This window comes from Pinus tabuliformis, chromosome 5_1, assembly GCF_031772625.1.
Source record: "Pinus tabuliformis cultivar Carrire ecotype Pingquan chromosome 5_1, CPIR1, whole genome shotgun sequence".
NCBI lineage: Eukaryota > Viridiplantae > Streptophyta > Pinopsida > Pinales > Pinaceae > Pinus > Pinus tabuliformis.
Window position 1 is genome coordinate 111,909,610 of NC_142305.1, and position 27,485 is coordinate 111,937,094.

Here is a 27,485-nt window from a genome sequence, read left to right on the forward strand (position 1 = left end):
GGTGGACACCTCAAGGACCCTACCTAACTTGTAGCTCTCTGGGGCTACAACTCCAAGTCACCCCACCTCCCTCTTGGAGGTATGGCTGCCAACATCGCGAAGTCTTTCTCTAACCTGGAGGACAGCTTGTCGATCTCAGCTGACGCTATCTACTGGTCCTACTTCTCTAACTTGTCGTTCTTCAAGAGAGGTCACAACAAGTTGTAGTGACTGAGCACACCACATCTGAAGCACTTGACCTTTGACAGGCCCTTCTTCCTTCTCTCTTCCCACTGCCCCTAACTGGGACCCTTTGATGTGAGGGCCACATTCCCCTCCTCCTTCACTACCTTCGATTTGTTGCTACTATTGCCACTGATGGAGCTCTTTAATAAAGCTCGCCTCAACTCCTCCTGTTGCAAGTCTGACCACATCTTGTACCATTCTGGTAGCTTGCCTCTACTCAATATACTTTGGACAAAAACTTGCCACTCCTTAAAGACATTGTTCAGTGCCAATATCACTAGCTCTGTTGATTGAGGTGTTGCCCCAATCGCTACAAGCTGGACTCGAACCTCTTGAATCCTGGTGGGGAAGGGATCTATGCCTTCCCCCTTCTACATCTCATCTTTTCTTCTAGGAACATCTTTCGTTGCTCGGAAGTTCCTTGATATAGCGTGGAGAAAGCATCACACATCTCTTTGGCAGTATCTTGGCCAGCTATGTGTGAGATTGTATGGTCACGCGTCATCTCTTTCCTGTATTTGTTCAGCTGATCCGCATCCTGAGGAACTACCACAACACTGTCTATGTAGAGCTTCAAGCCATATTCATCCAATTGGAAGGACATCCTGGCCTTCTAGATGACATAGTTGGAGGAACCCTCAACGTATCCTGATCTCTATGCCCTGTTGTGGCCATCTCAAAAACTGTCGAAAACCCTCTCCTTCCTTCTGCTTGGATGTTGCTTTGCTACTCGCACTCCCTTCTGGAATGCGCAAATTTGCTAGCTACTACTGCCAATCTGCCTTGAAAAATCGAACTTCTGAGACTCGAAGTTCCCTGAGAGAAATTTTCCCTCTGCAGTGTGTGCCTTTCTCTTCCACTCGACGTTGATTCTGCTACTGCAAAACCCTTTGCGTCTAACCAAGGAATCTACTCAGCAAAAATCTAAACTATTGCTATTCCCTTTGACTGCTAGAATCACAATCTTGTCCAATTCGACCTTTTTGCAACCTTGCAACTGAAAATCGAATTTTCTTCCCAACAATTTGGCCTGCCTGTCTGAGCAATACGATGCCTTTAGCAATTTCGACCTGCTACTCCTACTGAACAGTGAAATTCCCTCTTTCGCTTCTGAGCTTCCTGGTTGATCACTCACGCTCTGATACCATGTGAAAATTCCAAAACCAAAATCCTATTGTAGCAACTGGAATTTATTTTTCTCATTGTTAATTATTTTAACAATTTATTCGCTATAGCAAATATCAAATAAATCACACTGCAACCTTCATAAATAAAACGCTGCGGAAATAATAGCGTTGGAAATTGAGAAAATACTAGCACACACGCAATAAAAATGACACTGTTATTTTTGGACAAATGCCCCCAGAAAAAACCAATGCGGGAAAACCAGTGTAGCAGTTGAGCGTTTTATTATTAAGCAACAGTGAAAATCTTAGTACAATCTGTATGCACAAACTGCCCATCCACTATAGGAGAAATTGGCCACAAAAATTAGTGAGACAAATTTGGTCTCACTCGGCACTGATCTAGCTCCAAAACTGGCCTGAATGGGCTCCACAAAGCCCCTGCATCAAGCCTACACAGCCACTGGTATGCTTTGCCTGGCACTGCAAATAATCAAGTTGTTTGCCCAATCCAGCCTCTAAGAATGACTCGTTGGTCCCTTTCGGAAATCTTCCCAACCTCCAGCGACTGAATCAACCCTCTGTCTGGCCGAATCGAACTATTGGTTCTGAGGCTTCTACACAGCCTCACTTAGGAAACTCAGTCCTCCTGTAGCTGACTCTCAGGATCTGGAAAATCTCCTCTGGACTCACTGTCTCTGTTGCTCATTCACTGCTTCGATCTCTGGCTCTCCAGCAATTGACTGTTGCTACTCTGGAAATCGATCTGCCAAGAAAATCGAACTTTTGGTGTTTTGGTGTATACTCTCCAAGTTCCCATCGACTTCTTCTTATAATCCTTTGTTGGGACTCCAACGGCCAAGATTAAATCTTAATCAAGGGCTAGGATCATCTTGAAGTCGATCCGTGTGAGTTTCTATATGATTCGCACCTTGACTTAATTAATTCTAATTAATTAACTAGTTTTCCATAGTTTAGACTTAGGAAACATTAAAAAAATGGTTAATAATCTAATTAATTCATTTCTAGGTGGAATTTCCAGAAACGATTTATGGGTTTTGGAGATCTCATGTATTCTAGCCTCTCCACCGAATTTCGTGGCTATAACACATCTTATACTACATAAACTAACACACCAGACATGGGTAATCCTTTCATAAAGTCCATTGATATTTCTTTTCACTTTTGATTTGGAATATTTAAGGGATGGAGAAGTCCGGGGACCATAATGTTCTCAATTTTTTTTCTCTGACATTTATTGCATTTTGCTACATATTTTTAAATATCATTATTCATTCCCTTCCAAAAGAATGATTGGCGTGCATTATAGTAGGTTTTAAAGAAACCTACATGTCCGGCTGACAATGAATCATGGGACTCTTTGAGAACTTTGGTTTTAAATTTGGAATTTGGACCTAGGTAAATTCTTCACTTATACCACAAAATATCGTTTTCCATTCAAATTTTGAATTCTGAGGGTTATTGATTATAATACTTGTTTCTGGATCTTTTGCATACTCACTTCGAATTTCATTAAGCCATTCTGGGACAGCAACTGAAATTGCAAGTAATGATGATTCTTCATCTTTCCTAGACAAAGCATCTGCTACTACGTTGTCTTTCCCTTTCTTATGTAATATATCCATGTCGAAGGCGACAATTTTTCAATCCACTTTTGTTGTTCTGTGGATAGTGTTTTCTGCTAGAGGAGATGTTGAAGACTATTATGGTATGTTTGTATTAAGAACTTACTTCCTAAGAGATATTGCCTCCACTTAGCTAATGCATGCATAAATGGCTCGCATTTCCTTATTGTAGGTAGACTTGAGACATTCTCGCTTGTTGAGCTTCCTGCTTTCAAACGTCATTGGATGACCATCCTGCATCAATACTGCTCCTATGCCAAAACCTGAAAGCATCACATTCAATTACAAAAGGCTTTGAAAAATCTGGAGTTGCTAATACAAGTGTCTTGGACATGATTTCCTTTAAGTCTTCAAAACATTTTTCTGCCTTATCATACCAGTGAAAGGAATTTTTTCAATAGATTTGTTAGGGGTGCAGATACATGAGCATAATTTTGAATAAACCTTTGATAGTATCCAGTCAACCCTAAGAATCCTCTTAATTTGGAGATGTTAATTGGTCTGGGCCATTCTTTTATCGCTTTAATCTTATTAGGATCTACTTTTACTCTTTCCTTGAATATTATGTGTTTGAGGTACTCTACCTCTTCTTTTCCAAAGGTGCACTTAGACATCTTTGCATAGAACTGATGTTCTTCCAATATAGTGAGAACCTACTCCAAATGTTGTAGATGCTCTTTCCATGTTTTATTATATATTAATATCGTCAAAGAACACTAACACAAACTTCCTTAGATATGGATGAAATACCTCATTCATGGTGGCTTGGAAGGTTGTCAGAGCATTACTTAATCCAAAGGGCATTACCTTAAATTCATAATGACCTTCATGTGTTCGAAAAGCAGTCTTCGCTATGTCCTCTAGCCTTATTATGATCTAGTAGTATCCCAATCTCAAGTCCAATTTTGAAAAGTATTGAGCTCCATGAAGTTCATCTAGTATTTCATATATAAAGGGGATCAAAAACTTATTCTTAATCATTACCTTGTTCAGTCCTCGATAATCTACACACAGTGTAAAGGATTCATCCTTCTTTCGCATTACAACTACTGGAGCAGCATATGGGCTTCTACATTTTGTGAGGATTCCACACTTTAAAAGATCTTTGACCAATCTTTCGATTTCAGTTTTTTGGTGGTGTTCATACCTATATGGCTCAATGTTGGCAGGGTTTGACCCTGATTTGACTTCGATTATGTGCTCAATTTCTCTTTCAGCCGGCATCTTCATAGGAACATCTTGGAACACCCTTTTGTGTTTTTGAATCAATTTTTGAACTTCAGGTGGTAGTTATGAACTTCATATGGTTCTTCGCTAACCAATGTTGAAGCTAGCATCTCTGATGACACTGCACTACATACATTGGTGATCCCTTCCGGATTAGCTTGATCATCTGGTATGATGATACAATTTGATTATGAGGGGGTTGGAACCCATATAAGTTGTAATTTTGCCCCTCCCATCTAAACTTTATAAATTGCATTTGATGGTTGGCAGAGTAAGTGCCTAGGGTTTGTAGCCATTGGATACCTAGGACCACATCCACTCCTCCTAATAGTATAGTCTAGAACGGAGATTCTAGATTGTAGTCCTGAATCTGCGATTCGACTTTATGGCATTTCCCCACCTTTTCAATTTTCTTTCCGTCAACTACCATCACCTTCATGTTGGGCATGGGATATGTGAAAATGTTGAGTCTTTTCGCCATATTTGAGTCTAAAATGTTGTGGGTGTTGTGGTATCTATTAGAACCATTACATTGCTCTTTCTAATATGTCCTTTTAACTTTAATGTCTGGGGCTGAGATATACTTATCATGGTCGATAATGGCACTTACGGAATATTCTCGCCATCTGATTTTGGAGAAAATTGCAGAGAATCTTCAACATCTTCTAAATTTGATTCTTCACTATCTGAATTAGTGGTAGCTTCACGGGTATATAGGTTCTTGGTCTCTTTTCCCTTAACACATTTATCCCATTTTTTGCCAAAACATTTGCACTTACCTTCTTTCATTCTTTGCATTTCCAAATTAGTTTTTTCTCCTTCACGTCGCTGTGGTGGAACATATTTTGTATTATTTGCATTAACAGTTTTGGAAAATCTTCGTCTCAAAAAAACTCTTTCAACTTTTGGCCAATGTATCATTTCGAGCTTCTTTTCCACAACTTTTGCTTTCTGTTATGCTTCTTCTATAGAAGTGATGTCATGAAGCTTAAGCTCAGCCTGGAGATGTGATTTAAGTCCTGTGATGTATGATTAAATAAGACGCTCTGATAACCCAGGTACTCGTGTAGCTAGAGTTTCCCATTCTCTAGTCTATTTGTCCACATCTCCCTTTTTTTGCAGCCTAGTGAGTGTTGCGAAGAACTCTTCTTCTTTGACACCTTAGAACCTCTTAAAGAATGCATTTTTGAATTTCTTCCAGCTGATAGCATGTTTCATTTTCTTCCAACACATATACCAATTATATGCTTTGCCCTCCATTTGCATGGAAGCATGCCTGATCTTTTCATCGCCATTGTCAATACCGTAAATCTAGAAATATTCTTCTGCTTTATTGAACCATGCAACACTATATTTCTCATTACTGTCAAATTTGGAGAGCTCAAGTTTTGCTCTTCGTTGATATGTATCACCTGGTGGGGTGAAGAAGAGGTATTGATTCGAGAGCTGCATATTTGAATATTGATTCCAAACCTACATATTTTGAAAATTTGTGTTACTATTTTGTTGATTGGGCATGAAAGATGCTTTTGGAGACTCAGGGGTTTAATGTGAGTCTGATGAGTTTGATGTATCTAAAAAATCTGGATGGTGAGTAGCTTCATTATTCTAGTGTAGTTGATCAAGTGTAATTTTCAACTTTTCACAAATAGAGTTCAACATCACGATTGCTTGATTATGAGCTATTAATGTTGCATTATGATTTCGATCCACCTTATTTGAAAGGATTGCATGATCCTATTCAAATTCGTTATGATTTTGCTGGAGTTGATTCTCTATTCTCTTTGTTGTTCCCTGGAGTTCCTTGATTTCATTAGAATGTTTGGTAACTTTATTGTCATGATCTACCATGTTTTATTAAAATCAGCTAGCGTCATTGATGCAGACATCGATCGGGTATGTGATGTATTTTTATCCAGCTTAACCTTCTTCCTTAACTTGACCCTATTGTGTACTATAAAAAAATCAAAATCTTTTTTAATTTCCGCATTTAGTGTAGGCCAAGCTTGTTGGTTTTATTGTTTTATTACTTTACAACAAGCCATTTTTGGGATCATCATCATATCACAAAACCCATCTTGGATACAAGTTTTTATAGGACACATTTAATACTTGTATCTAGCCAAAGGTTGTAGGTTTCCAAGTGTGGAGCACTTTGGTCAACTGGACCTGCATTTCCAAACACTTTTTAACCAAGTCTTGGGCCTTTGCAACCACCAAAGCAAGCATAGAACACCTTCACCCACTGGACTCCATTTAAGGCACTGGTCATATATCTGGAGCAGTGGACAATATTTGGGGAAGCCTCCCTTAGCCGTTTAGGAGGTGTTGGGCTTAAAGAGTGGGGGTAAGGGCCAAGGTGACAATGGGTCCTCGCCCTATGTGTGCCAATCCAGTGAGGCTGTCAAGACCTTAGCAGCCCTGCTAATCAGATCAGTAACAAACCCTTCATGAAATAAAAGATTCATTTCTCCATGTTTATCTCTCTCTCATCTTATTATTGTGTATCTCAAAAATGCCATCATTTAGAGTTGAGATCTTCATCAATCATCATCATCCATTAACTCTAAAAGGATCTTCCCAATCTCAAACTCCGTGATCATGAAGTGATGGTGAATCATCATCTATCGTTAACTTGGAGAAGTAATCTCCACTAGAGTCTATTGAGAGTAACACCTGCCCAAAGCTATGAGTTTGGAACAACAATGAATGCAATCCCCTCAGACTTTTCCAGACTCTTTGGATACCCACTGAGCCTACACATAGGTGCTCAATCACAAACTATAGTATTTGTCAATGATCACTCTTGTGATTGTAACTTATAACAGGAATTTTCGATACTACTACAAATAAGTTCAAATATATTGAAAGAATTTGCTGGACTGAAAGATGCAGTCTGACTCTTAAACATGATTCTTATCCTAGAAACTTTATCCAAAATATTGCAAAGGGAAAAGGATTGTAGCCGACACTATTCTCTAGATGATGATGTCAAATAACAAAATTCCGCTTACCACACTCAATAGTATTAATATATAGTTAATCATTAGCAAAATAGTCAACCCACAACTGTATCTCTGCATTGAAATTGTTAAGAATGCAGATACTCACAAGGATTTTGCATCCAAAATGCATTTAGATATGCTAGAGAGAAGGCAACTTTATAGATATTTCAACCTTAAATAGAACGAAAAATCATGGATATTTCCTTTGCATTACCTAAATTTTAAACCATTTTGAGCTTCTGCCTCGTAATCCATCTCCTGCAAGACATTTAAAATACTTTTATTGACTAGGTGGTCAAAGGAAATATGCAAGTATTTATTTTAGCTGGAACTCCGAATGATATAATACAAGTAACAATACAATTAAGGAAGATGCAAAATGTCACAACCAGTCACAATTTTGTAGGTCGGACATGTACCACAGAAGACATGAACCCCTTCCAGCTTACTTAAATAGTACACCCTTCCCAAATGCACAACAATTTGCAGTCACTACAAAATAGAGCAAAATTTCCAAAACTAAGTAAGAAGAATCCAGCACATACAAGAAGCATGATGATAAGAAATTTACAGAAATGTTGGTTAAACATTTAGCTTCACAGGGAAATCTTTCAGCGAGCTGATAAAACATGATAAGATAAATTTATTAATGTCCAACAAGTGGCCATAAATAGGTCAATGGGACTGCTAGGTACATCAGAAACAATACACAGTGGGAGTGCAAGTGCAGTTCCTATAAAAGCATATCTATCCTCTCAGGCCAAAGGCCTAGAATCTAAGATCTATCATCAAAGAAACAAAAAAGGACAAAGCTGGGAATCCCAAAGAAGAAGAGGAACCCTCTCAGGAACAGTGAAATAAAAGATACGTCAATGCAAGGCAAAGTAACCATGTGAGCTGTACAAAGAAACAATCTGATAAAACAGCATTGTTCAACCTAAAGAAACAGGAAGACTTATAACAAATAGCCCAGATCAAATATAAAAACAAAGGGCAGAATTGGGCACAAATCAAGAATGTTATGCTAAGGTTTCCCAGTAATAAAACTATTAAAAATACAATAGTGTACACTACAATAACTAAATTTATTTAATAATCAAATTATAAGCCAAAGCAGTCTATCATATTTCAGTTTATTCCAAACACATAAGAAATCATTTTGGCCAAATTTCAATCCTTAAAAGAAAATGTCAGGCAAAAATTTAACTTGGTAACCAAATTCCACATTTGTCACAGCTGGCCAACATGAATGTAATATTCCTAATGGAAAATTTGCAGTGATAACAAAGACATGTAATAGTTTTCAAAACAAAATGTACTCAGCAATTGACACATAAACAGAAATTTCTCATCATAACACCCAATTGGCTCATTTTCATCAATAAATATGTTGGGGTACAATAGAATATGGATAAGGTGCACTTTGGCTTGCACAAGGCAAACTACAAGCCTCAAGTGATCAATACAAAAGAGCCCAACTGCTGTAGAAGTGCCGCTCTCCAGAAAACTGCGCTGTCCCTCCAAATCTGCACTGCTAGCTGACTTCAAGCTCTGACTTTTCCCCCTCAAAACAACCCAGAAATTTATGTAAATTTAGGAGTGTACTCCTTGCCAGAAACCCAAAAAAACCCAAAAAGGGTTTTCCCTAGTTTTGACCCTCCAGTTTCAGCCTCCTAGAGCTTGGCCCTCCAACACTAGGAATCAACACCTGTAGCTCGAAGTGTTGTATCCTGCTCCCAAAATGTCAAGAAACCTCCCAAATCAGCCTCCCAACAAATTCCCCACAACTCAGCTCCTCAATCCTCCGGGTAAAACTCCCTCCAAACAACCCCCTCTAGTGATTGCATAGTCCTGGGTGAAGATGACGCAGTCCCTTGCACTAGAAACTCGACCTGGGCGATTGGCTCTTCCTCCTGCTGTAAAATCACTCCTCTAAGATGAAAACCTGATAAGAATGCCTCCAGCAACCACTTCACTCCCAAATCCCAACTCTACTGCTCCACACAAACACGCAATCAATCCCACTATGTCCCTATTGCTCCCACTGCGTCCTAGCTGAGCCAAGGCAGCATAATCCTCTAATGGTGGTCACTCTCTTTGTCTCCAACTGCAAGGAAAGGCCCTCCTAGTGCGGCACTCAAGGTCCACCGAAGAAAGGGGTGAGCTTCACTCCTTGGGAAGCTCTTGTGCTAAACAGCATGTTGTAGCTTAGTTGAATAGCCAAAGCAACAATGAATTCTCAAATCAATAAAAGGCCCCAGAAGTTGCTCCTCTCCTTCTATTAATGCTTGCTCCCTTGGGCCCCACGTGGGTCCCATCAAATATTTCGACCACCAACTTAGGAAAATCGAGTTGCCTCCAAGGGGTACGTATAATTGGTGGGTGAGTGGTCCCCACAATCCACTAAAGGGATATCGACCCCCTTTTCTCCTAAGTTCTTCCACCAAAAATGCATTAAGCCAAAAATAACAAAATTGCCAAAATTGTTTTTCCTCTCCTTGGGAGAACAATTAGGAAGGGACATTACAATCCTTCCCTCCCGGATGTTACTTGTCCACAAGCAACCACAAAACTGGATGCTGCAAGATTTGTTCACTCTCCCACGTGGCATCCTCTTTTGGCAAATCCCTCCATTTGATCAGGTACTCCCTAATCACCCTGTTTCTCAACCTCCTCTCCCGGGTCTCCAATTGTTGGAAATAATACTGAGAGGGGGGGGTGAATCAGTATTATCAAACGAATAATTTTTCATTTCCATAATCAGATTCATATACGCTACTTCAGTTAAGGGAACTCGCGCGTACACGCAATTATGTTTAGTGCAACTAGTGTATATCCAACAAACTTATGATTCAGTGAATTCTTCATATATTGATCTTTAATCAGTGCATCAGAACCATGTAAACAGTAACCAGGAACAGTAAAAATAGAACAGATCATCACACATAAGAAACACACGTGAACACCAAGATATAAGGTGGAAACCCAATGTGGGTGAAAACCACCTGCTGCAATCGTCTCTGTCTTCTTTTAATAATAAGATAATTCTGTTTACAATTTTTTGTACTGGTGCAGTCTTATACCAATACGCAGGCTTCTACCTGCAAAAGGTTACAACCTTCTCTCGTTCTCCAGCTTCTGCTGGAAGGAAGCTACAACCCCCTAGCTCTTGTACTAGCTGATATGTTTACAGAAGGCTACAACCTTCTCTTTTCTTCAGGGACCATGTTTCATAAATTTTCAGACTGGATCCATTAACAACATCATTCAATCATCAAATATATCTGCATCAACCAATTTCCTTTTGAGCCAACCACAACCGAATCAATCAATCACTCCATCAATCTGATCATTCAGAATGTTGTCACCAGAATACAGTAACCAGAAACCAAGCCAAAACCCAGAACACTGCAACAACAAACAACAACAACTAAAACATAGATTATAAGGTATACGCTACTTTCTTGTGCCGAACCTGTGTGTATATGCGCTTTCCTCAAAGTCAACCAGCGTATACATCTGCAAATATTAATTCATAATTCTGCAGCTATACCAGACTTCAGTTATACCCAGATCATATCATTTACAGAATAATATATGTGTCAGTATTCAGATCTAGAATATTCATGAGCAAAAACACATAATGATAGTTCACTTTACGCCTTAAGATCCCGATCCATCATTAGACCTTATCCTCCATCAATTGCTAAGGTTCCTCCTTGGTTCAGATCCAGCGATGCACCATAACCCAATAACCTGCATACTAGATCTTACTCTTCATTAGATATTCAATGCTTGAGTACTTTGGACTAATGATCTTCTCCTCCTTTTATAGTTTTAGGCCTTTCTCAATACCATGGACCAAAACCACTTAAGACCAGTACCTTGGATCAAATACCTGGGGTCAATACCTCGGACCCGATACCTTGGACCAATACCATGGATCAAAATACCATGGACCAAAATACTTCGGACCAAAACTTAGTTTTCCAAGGTATACGCACTTTTCCTTTTGTGAAAGTGCGTGTGTACATATACACGGCTTGTATACAGTGAACCCGCGTGTATACGCTGCTTGGCCAATGGTGAACCTGTGTATACCTCTCTTTCTTCATTCTGTGAAGTCTGATCTATAACTCTGAGCTATTAACCTGCTGTATTGTGATCTGTCATCTAAGAGAGTTGCCATCACGGACGACACCTGTGTCATAATGCCAACAATATGGTCTCAGGTGTCAAAACTAAGTGCCCCTCATCATCCAAAGGAGGCAACTCAGTTGCTGCTGTAACATGTTGTCCCAATGCCTTTTTTAAGCATGAGATGTGGAACACATTGTGAATCCGGCTCTCCGAAGGTAGCTCGAGCTCATAAGACACCCCTCCAACCTTCCAGACTACCTTATACAGCCCATATGATCGAGGTTGAAGCTTCTCTGCTCCCTTCTTCTTAAGCGAAGATTAAGGGTAGTTAGACCATGTCTTCTACCTCAAAGTGTCTCTCCACCCTGTGCTTGTCAGCATATACCTTTTGTTGAGTCTGGGCCACCTGTAAGTTGTTCTTGAGAGCTCGGAGAATCTCTTGGTTCTCTTGAACCCAATCCTTTGCCCTTGGGGCCCTGCTATCTCCAAACACCATGTCAAAAAAAGAAAGTGCATCATACCCATAGACTACTCGGAAAGGAGACACATCAAAGGACATATGATAAGTTGTATTGTAGCAGAACTTCCTGAGATGTAGCCACTTGACCCACGCTCTCTGCTCCCAATCACATAATGGCACAAGTACCCTTCCAACCATTTGTTCACAATCTTTGTCTGCCCATCGGTTTGGGGGTGATAGCTAGTGCTGGGTGTAAGCTCTGTCCCTGACTACCCACTAGCCGGAACAACTCCTACCAAAAAGCCCCCATAAATCTGCATCCCTGTCACTGACAATGGTCTTGGGGAGACCATGCAGCCGGAAAACCTCCCGAAAGAATAACTCGGCCACTTGGGAAGCTAAAGATCTCGATGAAATAGCAAAGAAATGGGCAAACTTGGTCAAACTGTCAACCACCACATAGATGCAGTCTCGCCCCTATGCAGTTGGTAGCATGTTGATGAAGTCCGTGGATACGCTTTCACACTTCCTCTCCGAAATGGGAAGTGGTTGTAGCAAACCAGCCGAGTGGGTTAGCTCCACCTTGTTCCTCTGGCAGTCCACGCACTCCCTCACGTGCCTCAACACATCTCCCTTGAGCCTTCGCCAAGAGAATCTCTCCCTGACAACAAGATATGTCCTGAGGAAACCTAGGTGCCCTGCTAGAGGAGAATCATGGGCTGCCTACATGATCCTCTCCTTCAATTGAGATCCTGGTACCAAATAGATTCGGTCATTATAATAAAATCACATCGTCCATCACCATCAACCAGTCATCCCTGTGTGTGCCATCCAAAATGTCACAAGCCTATCTATCCTTGGAGTATTCACCCAATAGTTGAGCCTTCCAATCCTGCGTGACATCCATCAAAGATAGCGTTGTTGGTCTCCTAGAGAGGGCATCGACTACCACATTGTGTTTACCCTTCACATACTCAATCTCGAAATCGTAAGCCTAGAGCTTGCTCACCCATTTTTGTTGCCTCTCCTCTAATGACTGCTACTCAAGGAGAAATCGAAGACTATTGTGATCAGTCTTCACTTTGAACCGATTTCCCACTAGATATTGTCTGAATTTGGCTAGTGCATGCATCGCTGCCAACATCTCCTTGTCGTACACGGAGTATAACCGCTGATGAGGCAATAGTTTCCTGCTCTCAAACGCAATAGGATGGCCCCCCTGTGTCAAAACGACCCCAACCTCTTCACCGAAGGCATCACACTCCAGCACAAAGGGCCATGTGAAATCCGGCAAGGCTAAAACCAGGCAGCTGCTTATGACCCTCTTGAAGCGCTCAAAAGCCTCCTCTATCACCTGCGTCCACTCAAAAACTCCCCTCCTACTCATCAATGCCCGATGCAACAGAGTGTACCAAGTCCGCAACCGAGTCTGGTTCTCTCTCTGGCTCGACCTCCTCCATGAAGTGAGGCATTGTGGCGTGGCCATCTTGCCCACGCTGTGGGGTGTGTGGAAGCTAATAGGTACGACTGCCTCCTCCCGCTCTGTAACCCCCGTCAACTTGAGGTTCTCCCTCCAGTCTTCCACCCATTTACAAGTCCATCACTCGCTGCATTATGTCCATCATCAGTTGTCCTTGCCTCATCATCTGTTGGTTTGTCCTTAGCAGCTCTTCTAAGACCTGGTCCGTGTTCCTCTGCCTGGGCTGCTCATTCTCTTCTTGGTTCTCCATCTTGCCTCTGATATTTTCCACTTCAGTGTCTGAAAATGGGTCTGGGCCCTCTTCTCTACCTCGACCCCTACCTCTGCCTCTACCACAGCCTCTCTAGAAAACCAGTCCTTGGTATCTCGGTGGCATCACCCGCTCTTATTCCCCACCCTGGCCAAGAACATGCTCTAATACCACTGTAATATTCCTAATGGAAAATTTGCAGTGATAACAAAGACATGTAATAATTTTCAAAACAAAATGTACTCAGCAATTGACACATAAACAAAAATTTCTCATCAAACACCCAACTGGCTCATTTTCATTAATAAAATATGTTGGAGTACAATAGAAGATGGATGAGGTGCACCTGGGCTTGCACAAGGCAAGCTACAAGCCTCAAGTGATCAATACAAAAGAGCCCAACTGCTGTAGAAGTGTTGCTCTCCAGAAAACTGCATTGTCCCTCGAAATCTACACTACTGGCTGACTTCAAGCTCTGACTTTCCCCCTCAAAACAACCCAAAATTTTCTGTAAATTTAGGAGTGTACTCCTTGCCAAAAACCAAGAAAAACCCACAAAGGGTTTTCCCTGGTTTTGACCCTCCAATTTTGGCTTCCTAGAGCTTGGCCCTCCTGCAACACTAGGAATTGACACTTGTAGCTGGAACTGTTGTATCATGCTCCCAAAATGTCAAGAAACTTCCCAAATCAGCCTCCCAATAAATTTTCTGCAACCTAGCTCCTCAATCCTCCAGGTAAAACTCCCTCCAAACAACCCCCTCTAGTGATTGCGTCGTCCTGGGTGAAGATCACGCAGTCCCTTGCACCAGAAACACGACCTGGGTGATTGGATCTTCCTCCTACTGTAATATTGCTCCTCTGAGATGAAAACCTGATAAGAATGCCTCCAGCAACCACTTCACTCCCAAATCCCAACTCTACTCCACACAAACACGCAGTCTCTCCCACTGCATCCCTGTTGCTCCCACTGCGTCCTAGCTGAGCCAAGGTAACATAATCCTCTGATGGTGGCCACTCTTTTTGTCTCCAACTATAATGAAAGGCCCTCCTAGGGTGGCAATCAAGGTCCACCAAAGAAAGGGGCGAGCTTCACTCCTTGGGAAGCTCTTGTGCTAAACAGCACGTTGTAGCTTAGCTGAACAGCGAAAGCAACAATGAATTCTCAAATCAACAAAAGGCCCCAAATGCTGCTCCTCTCCTTCTATGTAATGTTCCTAACTAGGAAATTCAATGATACACAAAGAAAATAGACAAACCAACATCCAGAAATGAGATACAATCAATAAACCCCCATGAAAGCACTGGAAATAAAGAACATCTAAGCCATTTTATTAAATATTTATGGGGCAAATACAACAATGATGGAATGGTGCACCTGGGCTTGTCTCCAAGGACAAGTGTGACAAAACCCAGGTGAGCAAATGATGATCCTAGAGCTGCCCAATTGCTGCTCCAGAGGTGATCTACGCTACCTAGAAAACTGCGCTGCCTGTTGGAAAGGATGTGTTGGAAACCCTGCTTCCTATGCTCATAAAATTTTGCAACTTCAACTCCCGACTCCTCAACAAAAACCCACCAAAACCCAGGAAGAGTTTGGCCTAGTTCAGACCCATGAAAATTGACATCCAAGGACAACGTCCTCCTCCTCAACGCTGGCAAACTCGGTCTGCCTGGAATTGGCTGGGAAAGCCCCTTCCATTCTGCCCCAAACACTGAGATGCTATCCCCTATGGCTTTCCTCCCTTCTCTCAAATGAGGCCAGCTCCGTAGCTTTCTCCACCAACTCCCACATGAGCCCCAGTACTACCCTCTACGCAACAAAAGTTGTAAGTCGAATTGCCCAAATGTAGCAACCTCCTGCCCTCAAACTCCTCCCAAAGGTTCTTCCTCTGTTGTACTCCAACTCTCCAAACTTTCCTGACAAGTGTTGACCGGATGAACTCCCAATCCCCTCTGCGTGTTCCGGAAATATGCTCTGTTGGTTCGAAGGCTGAGTGGTATGGCCACAAATCTCCTCTAGTTCTTCTCAAGGTTGTGAAATGCCCTCCTAGGGTGGCACTCGAAGTCCCCCAAAGGAAAGGTTGAGTCTCCCACCTGAGAAACTCGATGCTAAACAATCAGGTAACTCATCTAAGCAGCTCGAGCAACATAAGTAAATTCGATGTGCAAAAATGAATGCCTCAATTGAGGAGCTCTTCCTCCTTATATCTTTGTGGGCCTTCCTTTCCTCATGTGGGCCCCTCTCCAAGCCATTTGATTCCCCTCCAAGGCAATTTTAACTGCCCAAGTGCATTTTCCCACCTGGGTGGTCCCCACCTTCCACTAGCAATCTAATTCAACCTTCCTTTCTCCTAAGTTCCCAACTCAAAAATGCTTGGGTTCTTTTACTTATCAAAATTTATGCAAAATTGTGTAGAGACCAAAACCTGTTACAATTTTATTTGGGAAGGGACATGAAATTCTATTTATGCTTGCTCCCTTGGGCCCCACGTGGGTCCCATCAAATATTTCGACCCCCAACTTAGGAAAATCAAGCTTCCTCCAAGGGTTGCGTATTTTTGGTGGGTGAGTGGTCCCCACAATCCACTAAAGGCATATCGACCCCGTTTTCTCCTAAGTTCTTCCACCAAAAATGCATTAAGCCAAAAATAACAAAATTGCCAAATTGTTTTTCCTCTCCTCAGGAGAACAATTAGGAAGGGACATTACAATGAATTATTAGTAACCAATTCCACATTTGCCACAGCTGGCCAACATGATTGATTATGACCAATAGCAAGCTAGGATAATTAAACTTTAATATATAGAATCAAATGACTTGTTTTGTAAGCCGACTCTCTAAAGTCTATGGGTTAGGTGTAAAAAAATACAGAAAGGAAATGAGCTTAAATGTCACATTTGACGAGGATCACTATTGGAAGAGAATTTATAGCTGAGAATAATATACGATCATTATCTAATATTTCAAAAGCCACTATATCAACATATTTTCTTACTCGATCAGCAATGAATCAATTCAACTAAATTTCAAACCTTGACAGATATGCTCAGAAAATCAGACAATCAACTACAACCAATGTTCATAAACTGCCAGTTTACATGATCAAAGTCTACAAGTGATGTAAATTATCATTGCTCACGTGTAATGTTGGTTGCCTTTGTTTCCAAGTGAAATTTCAAAAATAATTAAGCAATGTTCCATTAATCGTTATCGGGATATTATCAGTGAGGGGAAAAAATCGGAAAAAATCGTAAAAATCGAGAAAAAATTGTAATATACAAAAATATTCATCTTTTTTCAATTTTTTTAATATCTAAAGCATCTACAACATAAAATAAATACATTGACACATAAATATGATAAAAGAACTAATATATAAGATGCGTAATATCACTTCTAGTGTTACATCACACATAACAGTGAATCATGTCATGAATAGTAAGTCCTGACTCCTGAGTCCCAAGTCAGCCTCAAAATATCAACAAAAAATATAATAATGTATCTCATATCATGAGTCATAATGTCATATACAATGAAATGAACCAAATAACTAAAGTCTAATACTACTGATTTCCTCTGCACCTCTAGATGTAGATGTCGGTGGAGTTGGCAGTGGACTCTGTTCTGCTCTAGAAGGCTGAAGCTGAAGAACTAGGAGCTACAAGAGGTAGACCACGTCCTCTACTGGTGACAGGGGTAGCTTGGGTAGGTTGTGTCACCTCGTCCTCCTCATACATAAAAGTAAAGAAAAAAAGAAAAATATCCGCGATTTTTTCCCAAAAAAACGCCAAAAAAAAAAATCGTTGTATTTATCAAGCGATTATATCGCTGGCTTTAAAAAACCGCAATTTTACTAAAATCGCGAATAGTGCAACACTGGAACTAAGCACCCAAAACTACTAAAATCAAAAAATTAGGCATCTCATTGTTCAAAGTGTACATGAAAACATATGTAAGTCTCTTTATATGTTCATAATATAACCATATCAATAGTATAATGTTGATGTTAGCCGATTAGGTGGTGCTATCACCTAAAATGAGCCCTATGTGAGCAGTGTTACCTCCAAGATTTGAACTCAAAAATTCAAGCCCCTGAATGAAGTACAACCCTAGAGGCACTTGGGAATGTTTCCCACTATCACCATAGCAAATCTCCTTCTCACTTTAGGTGGTATCGTCCAGCTCAAGGGGAGAAACCCTAGAAAAGATATTTATCACATTCTTAGAAATTAAAGGATGGTGGATTGCCAAGACCAATGCCTATCCAATGGGTGATGGTGTCAAGGCCAACAATCAAAAGGGTTCAAACTTATATGGAAGAAGGAATGGTAATGCTATTATAAACATGCTCTAACCAAACACATGTTTTAGTTCAATATGCAGAAAATCAAAGGAGGCCTCTTCCAAAGATACTCCTTGTTACCTCCCCAACTCACACTTAATGATAAAAGCCCTAATCCACAAAGTGCAACCCAAGAGGGTTTATTAGGACAATTACCACCATCACCTAAGCAACTTATCTTCTCATTTTTGGTTGGCTCTTCTTCAACACAAGGGGAGTATCCCTAGCAATTAGGATTATTAAAGATATAACAATGAAGCTCAAAAGCAATGTGACGAGATAGTTGTAGTAAAACAATGTTTTGTGTCTTTTTGTTATTCTCCCCGCCTGTATTCAATTCCCACAAGTGCCATGTTAAGCTCTTAATGAATATATCATTATCATGAAATCAAACATGTAACCTGGGAAAGATAAAATAAAATAAAATATCACAACAATTATGATGTAGGTCTCTATATAAACAAAATATTTCTTGGGATCATGTTATGTATGGTTTCTACATAGCAGTAATATTTTTGTGATGATGTTTTCCAAGAGGGCTTCAATAGGTAGCTAGGTCCTTTATGGAGGAAAAAGGGTGACACCTAGGCGTCCCCAACCATATTCCATGCCAATGACAAATTTCGGAGACATCCTTACATGCAGTGTTGAGAAAATCATGAATCGCAATTTTTTGAAAAATCATGCTTTTTTTGCTGAAAAGATTAAATCATTGACATTCATTTGAAAAATCGTGATCCAATACATAAAAATTGTGGCCCGTGGAAACAACACCTTTTAAAAAGTTAATTTGGGTTTTTTTTGTTTCATTTTGTAATCAAAGAGCAAGGGTGAGAGCTAGGGAGGAGGATAACTAATCTACAAGGGCGAGAGAGGCGAAAACCAAAGGAATTTAGGATCCCATGCAAATAAAAATTGAATTTGGACCGAGTTTTTTCAATAAGGCATGGATTTCAGGTATGGGCATCAAATTTGACCCTATATTTTGTTTTCTCTGTTGAGAAATCTAGGGGCAGCTAAATTAGATGATTTCTCTTACTTTGATAACTGCTTGTGACGTCTTTTTTTTTACTTGACTTGATTAACTTCCTCTTCAAATTGATTATTATTGTGTTTTCTATCATCAAACAACTACCAAACAATAAAGATCAATGAGACAAGAGGACACATAATGTAGGCTATAAGTCAGGGCCAAATCCTCTCCTCTTAAGAGGAAAACCCACAAGAATTCTTCTCTTCTTATAGAACTTCAAATGACAAATTCCAAGAACTAAGACCCTTGTGAAAGACCCCTCCAAGACCAAGTCAATCCTTCCTCCTTTATGAGCTTTCCAACAACTTCTTTAGCAAACTTCGATCCCAGCAATCTTGACCCCATCAACTTCGACCCCAGTGGTTTCTTCTACGATTTTGACTGCTGCAGAAACCCTAGCTCTTTCACGTGTGGGAAAGACGGTGATTTCTTCCTTCCTTCTTCTTCGCTTGACTTGGTTCTCTCTTCTATAGAACTCAGCTTGCAAAGTATGCCCTAACTCGACTTCTTTTAGCAAGTCTACAATTCGGTCTAGTTGTTGCAATAGGTTCCCTAATTTTCTCGCACGTGTGAAGGATAATAGCCCAAATACAGTCTGAAAACTTTGCTTCTTTCTCCTTCTTCTTCGTTGTGGAATGAGTCAGCGTGAATGTTGAAATTACTTGCAGATTTCACACTATAAATGTAATATTTTTATTAATAATTGAATCATTGAAAAATGATGATTTACAAACCCTTGAACGGTATGCCTATATAGGCAGTGACTGGTCACGACGTTGATTGCTCACAACTTTTGACCATAACCCTTCATAACTTAAATAAAATACTTAATTAATTAATTATTTATTTATGTATTTATGTAATTATTATCCATTATTTATGATTTAATTATGAATTAATTATTCATAACATTGCCCCACCCTTCAAATTGCTTTGTCCTCAAAGCAAGGGTAACAAGGGGTATTTCTATTGGAACTTCTCAGTTTCCCATGAGGAGTCTTCTTCTAGAAGTTTTTTCAACTTGATCAGGTATTCTTTAATAACTTTGGAATGTAGTGCTTTCTCCCTAGTTGCAAGGATATCTTCAGGTTCTAAGACAATCCTTCCTTCTTCATCGAGTTCAGGTATCTTGGTTTGAGCTAATTGGTTTTGACCAAGTACTTTTTTGAAACACAAAACATGGAATACGTTGTGGATTTGACAGTGATCTAGTAGTTTCAATCCATAAGCTACATCATTATTTTTCCTAGTTATCTAAAAAGGCTCATAGAACTTCGAAGCTAACTTATTCTTCCCTTGTTGTTTCAAGGATAATTGCTTGTAAGGTTGTAGTCTTACAAAGACCTGATCTCCTTCATCGAATTCTCATTCTGAACGGTGCTAGTTAGCTTGTTGCTTCATTCAATTTCTAGCAGTTGCTAGGTTTTCCTTTAATATCTGGATAATATTTTGACTTTCTTCCAAATGGTTCTTTACTACTTGAACCTTAATGTCATTTAATGCAAAATCCTTCCATCTCGAGGGTTCATAACCATACAGGGCCTGGAATGGGGTCATTTTAGTTGAGGTATGATAGGTGGTATTGTACCACCATTCTGCTAAATGTAACCATTGTGACCATTTGCTTTGCTTATCAGATATGAAGCATCGTAGGTATGTTTCTAAACACTTATTTACTATTATTTACTATTTTTGTTTGACCATCTGTTTGTGGATGGTAGGATGAACTCATGTTAAGGGTTATTCTGGCTTGGTTGCAAAATTCCTTCCAGAAATTTCCCTTAAATCTTACATCTCTATCACTAACAATGACTTTAGGTAGACCATGCATGTAATGACCCATCTTTAATATAGAGAACACAAGAATATTAGCATGCATACGATGCATGCATCTGATAGCTACATATGCATGTATTGCATGCACTGCACTAGTATTTATATTCTAAAATTAACTATAAATGTTGAATATCATGACACACCTTCAAATAGAAGTTACCTTCACCCATCAACACGCGCATTGCTTAATGCATCATAATTAATGAGCAAATACCAATGATATAAATTTAAAAAAAGTATAAAGTTAAAAGGGTTATAAAGAAATAGATGTAAAAATTAAGTTAATTTTTACATATCGTTATATAATTGTATATCCTAGAATATTAATAAATTATAGTAATAAATTATTAAAATGATAAAGTAAATCAAAATAAAGTATTTAATATTAACCTAAGGCATTTAAATTAAACAAACAAAAAAATCCTAAGTATAAGATAAATACACCTTTAAAGGAATATGACTCATGTACATAGAGGGAAAAGGTGTCACTACGATTTGAAGTGGTGGGATCGCTGGTGGAGAGAGCGCTCACCGCCAAGGAAGGCTACATATAGAGGTAAAAGAGTTTTTAGGGGAATCTGAACCGGGAAAAATCAAAGGAGGGGAGAAAGGAGGAAGAACGAAGAATCTACGGACAGTGGGAAGAAGCATAGTGGGAAGGAACCTTGCTTGTTCTAAAGTTTTTCGGCACAAGGGAACAGATTGCAAAAATTGGAAAGCAATCTAGACTGAGTACCCAGGTTGTACTTGGTTTGGCTGGGAGGTTATGGTCTTTTGGTAACAGAAGCAGGAGAAGCTTGAGGCATCATCAACCGCAGGAATACAAGTAGGTACTCTCATCAAATCTGTCAGTTAGATTTGTAAAATTTTATGTAATTTTATCATAGGTTCATGATGATTTTAAGAAATATTTACTGTCTTTACAATGGCTATTAAATTTTGTATAGTTCTTAAATCAAATTCTGTATAGTCCTTACATTTTGGTATCAAAGCTCAGGTTAAAACCCTTTCGACCTCATAGGCCCTACGTATCGTATAAATTTTTGTTTACTCGGATGTACAACGCGCGGATTCATTGGAAGGTTCATTCACCGCATTTTCAACCGACATCTGTTATCTTTTGGTTCTGTCGGTAGACACTTTGGGCTTTCCCTGTGTAAACTTGTTTTTTCTTCATTCTAGGCATTCTTTGCAATTGTCAAATGCTCTTCCTTTGCAGCGTCCACTATTCATCTGGCCGTTTCATTAAACTATAGCCTGTGTTCCTATTTTCTGTGCATTTGATAGCAGGTCCCTCTTTATATATATACGCTGGTTACATCTCAAATTATCCCTTCTATGCGTTGATTCTTAAAGATTGTTGTCTAGCCCATCTGCACGTTTCCCACTTGTGATTTTCCTTCTCTATGCTTAATGGTACAAGCGGTCCCTTCTCTGCAATGGTTAAAACATGGCTATGCAAGCTGGTTCATATTTGTCGGAATGTATGTACGCTGGGCAAATATTTGCAAGACATCACTGTGGTTTCAATGATGTGTGTGCTCCTACGAGAGAATAGATATATCATATGTACAGTGTGTTGATTTTCTGGGAAGTTCAACATATGTATTTACCATTTTGACTAAATGAGTTCTACGTAATTAATTTTATATAATTATCGTTATTTTTAAAAAGCCAATGCATAAAATAATTTGGATTCTATAAAATTAATTGATATTAATTAAATATTGTTAAATGAATTTTTGGAAATTTAAAGTATACCTTTGTCATTTTATATTAAATGAATTATAGGGTTAATTTAAGAATTTTATATAATTATTGAATTAAATGTGTATTTGGGGCTTGCGTTGTATGGAATTTCATTTATTTAGTTTTATTTAATTAAAATTAATGTTTTAATAGTATCATTTACTTAATTTTTAAAATTGATATTTTGACTTTAATTTAAATTATATATATAAATATAATATTGAAAATATTATTTAATACAGTGATTTTATAGTTAAAACCAAATCAGCAAGATTGTTATTATTTTGTATCAAAGTGTAGTTTTGAGAACGTGAAGTGTTTTGACTTTAAAATGATAGTGAGTGCTTAACAAAATGGTTTTGGTAATTTTAAGTCATATATTTTTAAGGGCTTTATTTGGTTTTAAAATGATTGAAATTTTTAATTATTTAGTTAATATTATTAATTGTGATTTGATTTTATATATGTACTTAGAATTATTGTGTCATTGCTGTCACATTAAATTATTATATGTTATTTTCATAATTTAAAATCAGTTATATATATTAATGTGATTTTCGTTATAAAAAAAAAGCCTATTTAAATTAATCAGTAATGTAAAGTAATGATATTATCTATATCGTTTACTATAAATATTACATTTAAAATAAAATAGATTAAAATTAGTCCACTAATAATATAGTTAGGCTATATTACAATGTTAAAAGAGGATTTATAAAGACTCATGCATTAGAAAAGTATTGTTACACATTAAGATAGGATTCCCTGCATTAGGACAAGGAGGTCGCAAGACCACCCTCCTTAACCTCGGTACCAGTAAGACCTGCCTAGTAGGTAAAAATAGCAAAAAAAAAAACCATACCCATTTGTAAACGTGAAATTGCAAAACTATATGTTAAATCCGAATGTATACCTCAAAGTTTTACAAATTTTATTATGTATACAGGAAACATTACGATGGTAAGGACATATGAGCGACGACAACGTGATCAGGCAGCATCACCGTCATTAATGCCACCACCGTCGTCATCACCATCTCCATCGCCACCACCATCATCATCGCCTCCATCAAGACCATCATCAATAGTGATCGCTCCAACACCAGAGTTGACTGTGATAATGAACTCATTAGAAGTCTTATTGGAAACATTAAAAGGGTCAACAATGGCTAAGACCAAAGAAGAAACTCAACCCTTAGCAACCAATTCAGCTGAACCAAAGGATTTTGAGTATAAAAGATCAAAGGAAGATATTTCTAGGGAGCTTCAGAAAATTAAACTCCCAGAATTTTCAGGAGGTCAAGCTGGAGAACGTGCTGAAGCATGGTTAGAAGGAATGAACAGATGTTTTAAATTAAGAAAATACTCTTCTTCTGCAAGAACAAAAATTGTTGTATTTCAATTAAAGGAAAGTGCCTTGATTTGGTGGGGAAATTTGGAAAAACAACTATACCTCACAACGGATAATGTTCCTTGGGAATTGTTCGAGGAAAGATTCCGTGCGAAGTATTTACCTCCATATTTTCAAGAACAAGAAGCCGGAGCCTTTCATACATTAGTTCAAGGTAATAAAACAGTGGAGGAATACGAGATAAGGTTTATGGAGCTTGTGAAATACATTCATTACTTAGATTCTGATGAACGTCAAGTTAAACGCTTCATATTTGGGTTAAATCCTCGCATCAGGGCCTTGGTTAGGATGTGGAAACCATCATCAGTAACTGAGGCAGTAGAATGTGGCCGCTATGCAGAAAAACATCTAGGAATCAAAAAAGATGTCAGCCCAGCAGAACCTCCACAATCAGGATTTTCAGGAAAGACTCCCCGAAATTTCTTCTGGGGAGGTAACTCAAGACCACCTTATGGTAATATATTTACCCCAAGAAATGTAGGAACAAGAGCTCCCATGGCAGTTTGTCCAGAAACTTCATCAAGTATATTGCATAGGACTAGAAAGGAACCAATACCAAATACCCAAGGCAATCATAGAATTCATGCATTAGTCAACAAAAATCAAGCAGCACATCAATCCACTATATTGGAATCTTCAGGTATTATTAATGGTATAAAACTCAAAATCTTATTTGATACTGGTGCCACAGATAGTTTCATTTCGTCATACGCATTAAACAAATGTGGGTTGGTAGCTCGCAGACAAAATGATTTCAGACAGGTAGAAATGGCCTCAGGAGAACTCCAATCTGTAGACTTAAGTGTGGATCAATGCAAAATTGACCTAGGGGTCTGTTTGACTAAATTGAAAGTTTATGTCACAACCTTAAAGACTTATGATCTTGCCATAGGTATGGATTGGCTAGAAGCTCATCAAGCTTGAGTAGACTGTTATGGGAAAAGAATTCTAGGTATAAATGATGAAGGAGAAGCGATCCAAATTCAAGGTATCAAGTGAAAAGTATCTTTACACTACATATCAGCAATGAAAATGAAGCGTTGCTTAAGAAAAGGTTGTCAGGCATATGTAATTCAAGAAGTAAGAAAAGAACAAAGACCATCCTTAGAAAAATATCTGGTATTGGTCGAATTTCCGGATGTATTTCCAAAGAAACTACCAGGATTACCCCATGAAAGAGAGCTAGATCTCACAATAGAATTGAAACCTAGTACTCAACCAATCTCTAAAACACCTTATAGAATGATAGCTCCGAAACATCAAGAATTACAAATCAATTGAAGGAACTATTGGATATAGGAGATATTCGACCCAATATATCACCTTGGGTTGCTCCTGTAATTTTTGTCAAGAAGAAAGATGGATCCTTAACATTATGCATAGATTATCAAGACTTAAATCGAGCTACTGTAAAGAATCAATATCCTATGCCTCAAATTGACGATCTCTTCAATCAAATGAAAGGAGCTGCTATCTTTTCAAAAATTGATCTTCGATCAGGCTATCATCAGCTAAGGATTTCTAAAAGCGATATTTCTAAGACTGCATTCCGAACACGCTTTGGACATTATGAATTTTCTGTGGTACCATTTGGATTAACAAATGCACCAGCAGTATTTATGAATCTTATGAACAGTGTTTTTCGCAAATATCTTGATCAATTTGTACAAGTATTTTTAGATGATATACTCAGTTATTCCAAGAATGAGAAAGAGCATGAAGACCATTTACAGATAGTGTTATCCTGCCTCAGAAAACACCAGTTGTATGGAAAATTATCCAAGTGTTCGTTCTTTCAGGAAAAGATTCATTACTTAGGTCATATCATATCAGGTGAAGGGATCTCAGTAGACCCTGAGAAGGTAAACGCAATCATGGAATGGCCAATACCGAGAAACGCACATGAAGTACAAAGCTTTATGGGTTTCATCGGTTACTACCGAAGATTTGTGGAAGGATTCTCCAAAATTGCAAAGTCGATTACAACCCTTCAGCGTAAAGGTGTTAAGTATGAATGGACTGAAGAATGTAATAAAGCATTCTCTGAACTCAAAAGACTACTGACCAGTGCACCAATCTTAAGAGTCCCTGATATGGACAAAGATTTTACGGTATGCACTGATGCATCCAAACATGGGTTAGGTGCAGTATTAATGCAAGATAAAGGAGTAATAGCATATGTCTCAAGAAAGTTAAAGTCTCATGAAGAACTCTACGCTATTCACGATTTAGAGTTGGCCGTTGTAGTACTAGCTTTAAATATTTGGAAACACTATCTAGTGGGGCGAAGTTTTACACTTAAAAGCGACCATCAAAGTCTACAATACTTTTTCACCCAAAGAGACTTAAATGCTAGACAAAGACGATGGAGTGAATTCTTAAGTGAATATGACTTTGGAATATCATATATTAAAGGAAAAGAAAATGTAGTGGCAGATGCTTTAAGCAGAAGACCCCGGATATTCTCCCTCATACCTATCAAAGTAGACTTAAGGCAACGAGTACTAGAACATCTCATAAAAGATAGCTGGTATTTAAAAGTAAGATCTAGTCTTGATAGTAAAAAGCCAAAAGAATCTAAGTTTGAAGGATATGAACTAGAAGATGATGGAATCTTACGATTTCATGGAAGAATGTATATTCCTGATAATAGGGATCTTCGAGACACCATCCTTAAGGAAGCCTACAGAGCAATATATTGTGCACATCCTGGAGTAAAGAAAATATACACGGATACCAAGAAACTCTTCTTCTGGTCGGGCATGAAACATGATATTGTTCAATTCATTACAAGATGTTTGGAACGTCAACAAGTAAAAGCAGATCATTATCATCCAGCGGGTCTTTTACAACCTCACGACATTCCTATGACTAAATGGGAGATTATTTCTATGGATTTTATCACTGGGCTACCTCTTACTTCTCAAAGACAAAATGCTATTCTAGTGGTAGTGAATAAATTAACGAAAAATGCCCATTTCATTCCCGTAAGAAATACTTACAAAGTTGCTGACGTAGCTCGAGTATTCATAAATGAAATTATCAGATTTCATGGAGTACTTAAGAAGATCATATCAGATAGAGATTCACGATTCACTTCAAGATTCTGGACTTGCATATAAACAACCTTAGGAACTCAATTAAATTTAAGTACAGCGTATTATCCTGAAACTGATGGGCAAACAGAAAGGGTAAATCAAGTACTTGAAGATATGTTAAAGATGTATGTTATGGATCAGCGATCACACTGGGAAAAGTGCTTATCCTTAGTCGAATTTGCATACAATAACAGTTACCATAGCTCAATCGGAATGCCTGCATTTGAAGCATTATATGGCAGACCTTGCAGAACACCATTAAGTTGGAACAGATTAAAAGATCGAGTGATAGTAGGACCAGAATTAATCCAAGAAATAGAGGAGCAGGTAAAACAAATTAGGCAACGGTTAAAAGAAGCACAAGATAGACAAAAGTGTTATGCTGATGCTCACAGAACTGATAGGAAGTATGAGGTAGGGGATCGGGTTTTCATCTGCATCAAACCGAATAAAAGTATT

General features: G+C 38.7%; 1 protein-coding gene across 4 annotated transcripts in view; it reads right to left on the bottom strand.

Moving 5' to 3' along the window:
• The window catches only part of LOC149163676 (Protein kinase superfamily protein), a 413,635-nt gene that overhangs the window by 125,218 nt on the left and 260,932 nt on the right, over positions 1-27,485 (bottom strand). For all 4 annotated transcript variants that reach the window (XM_089431807.1, XM_089431806.1, XM_089431805.1 and 1 more), the window contains one exon: positions 7,442-7,485. In XM_089431807.1, the coding sequence (XP_089287933.1) occupies positions 7,442-7,485 (44 nt within the window). The remainder of the gene's footprint in view (positions 1-7,441; positions 7,486-27,485) is intronic.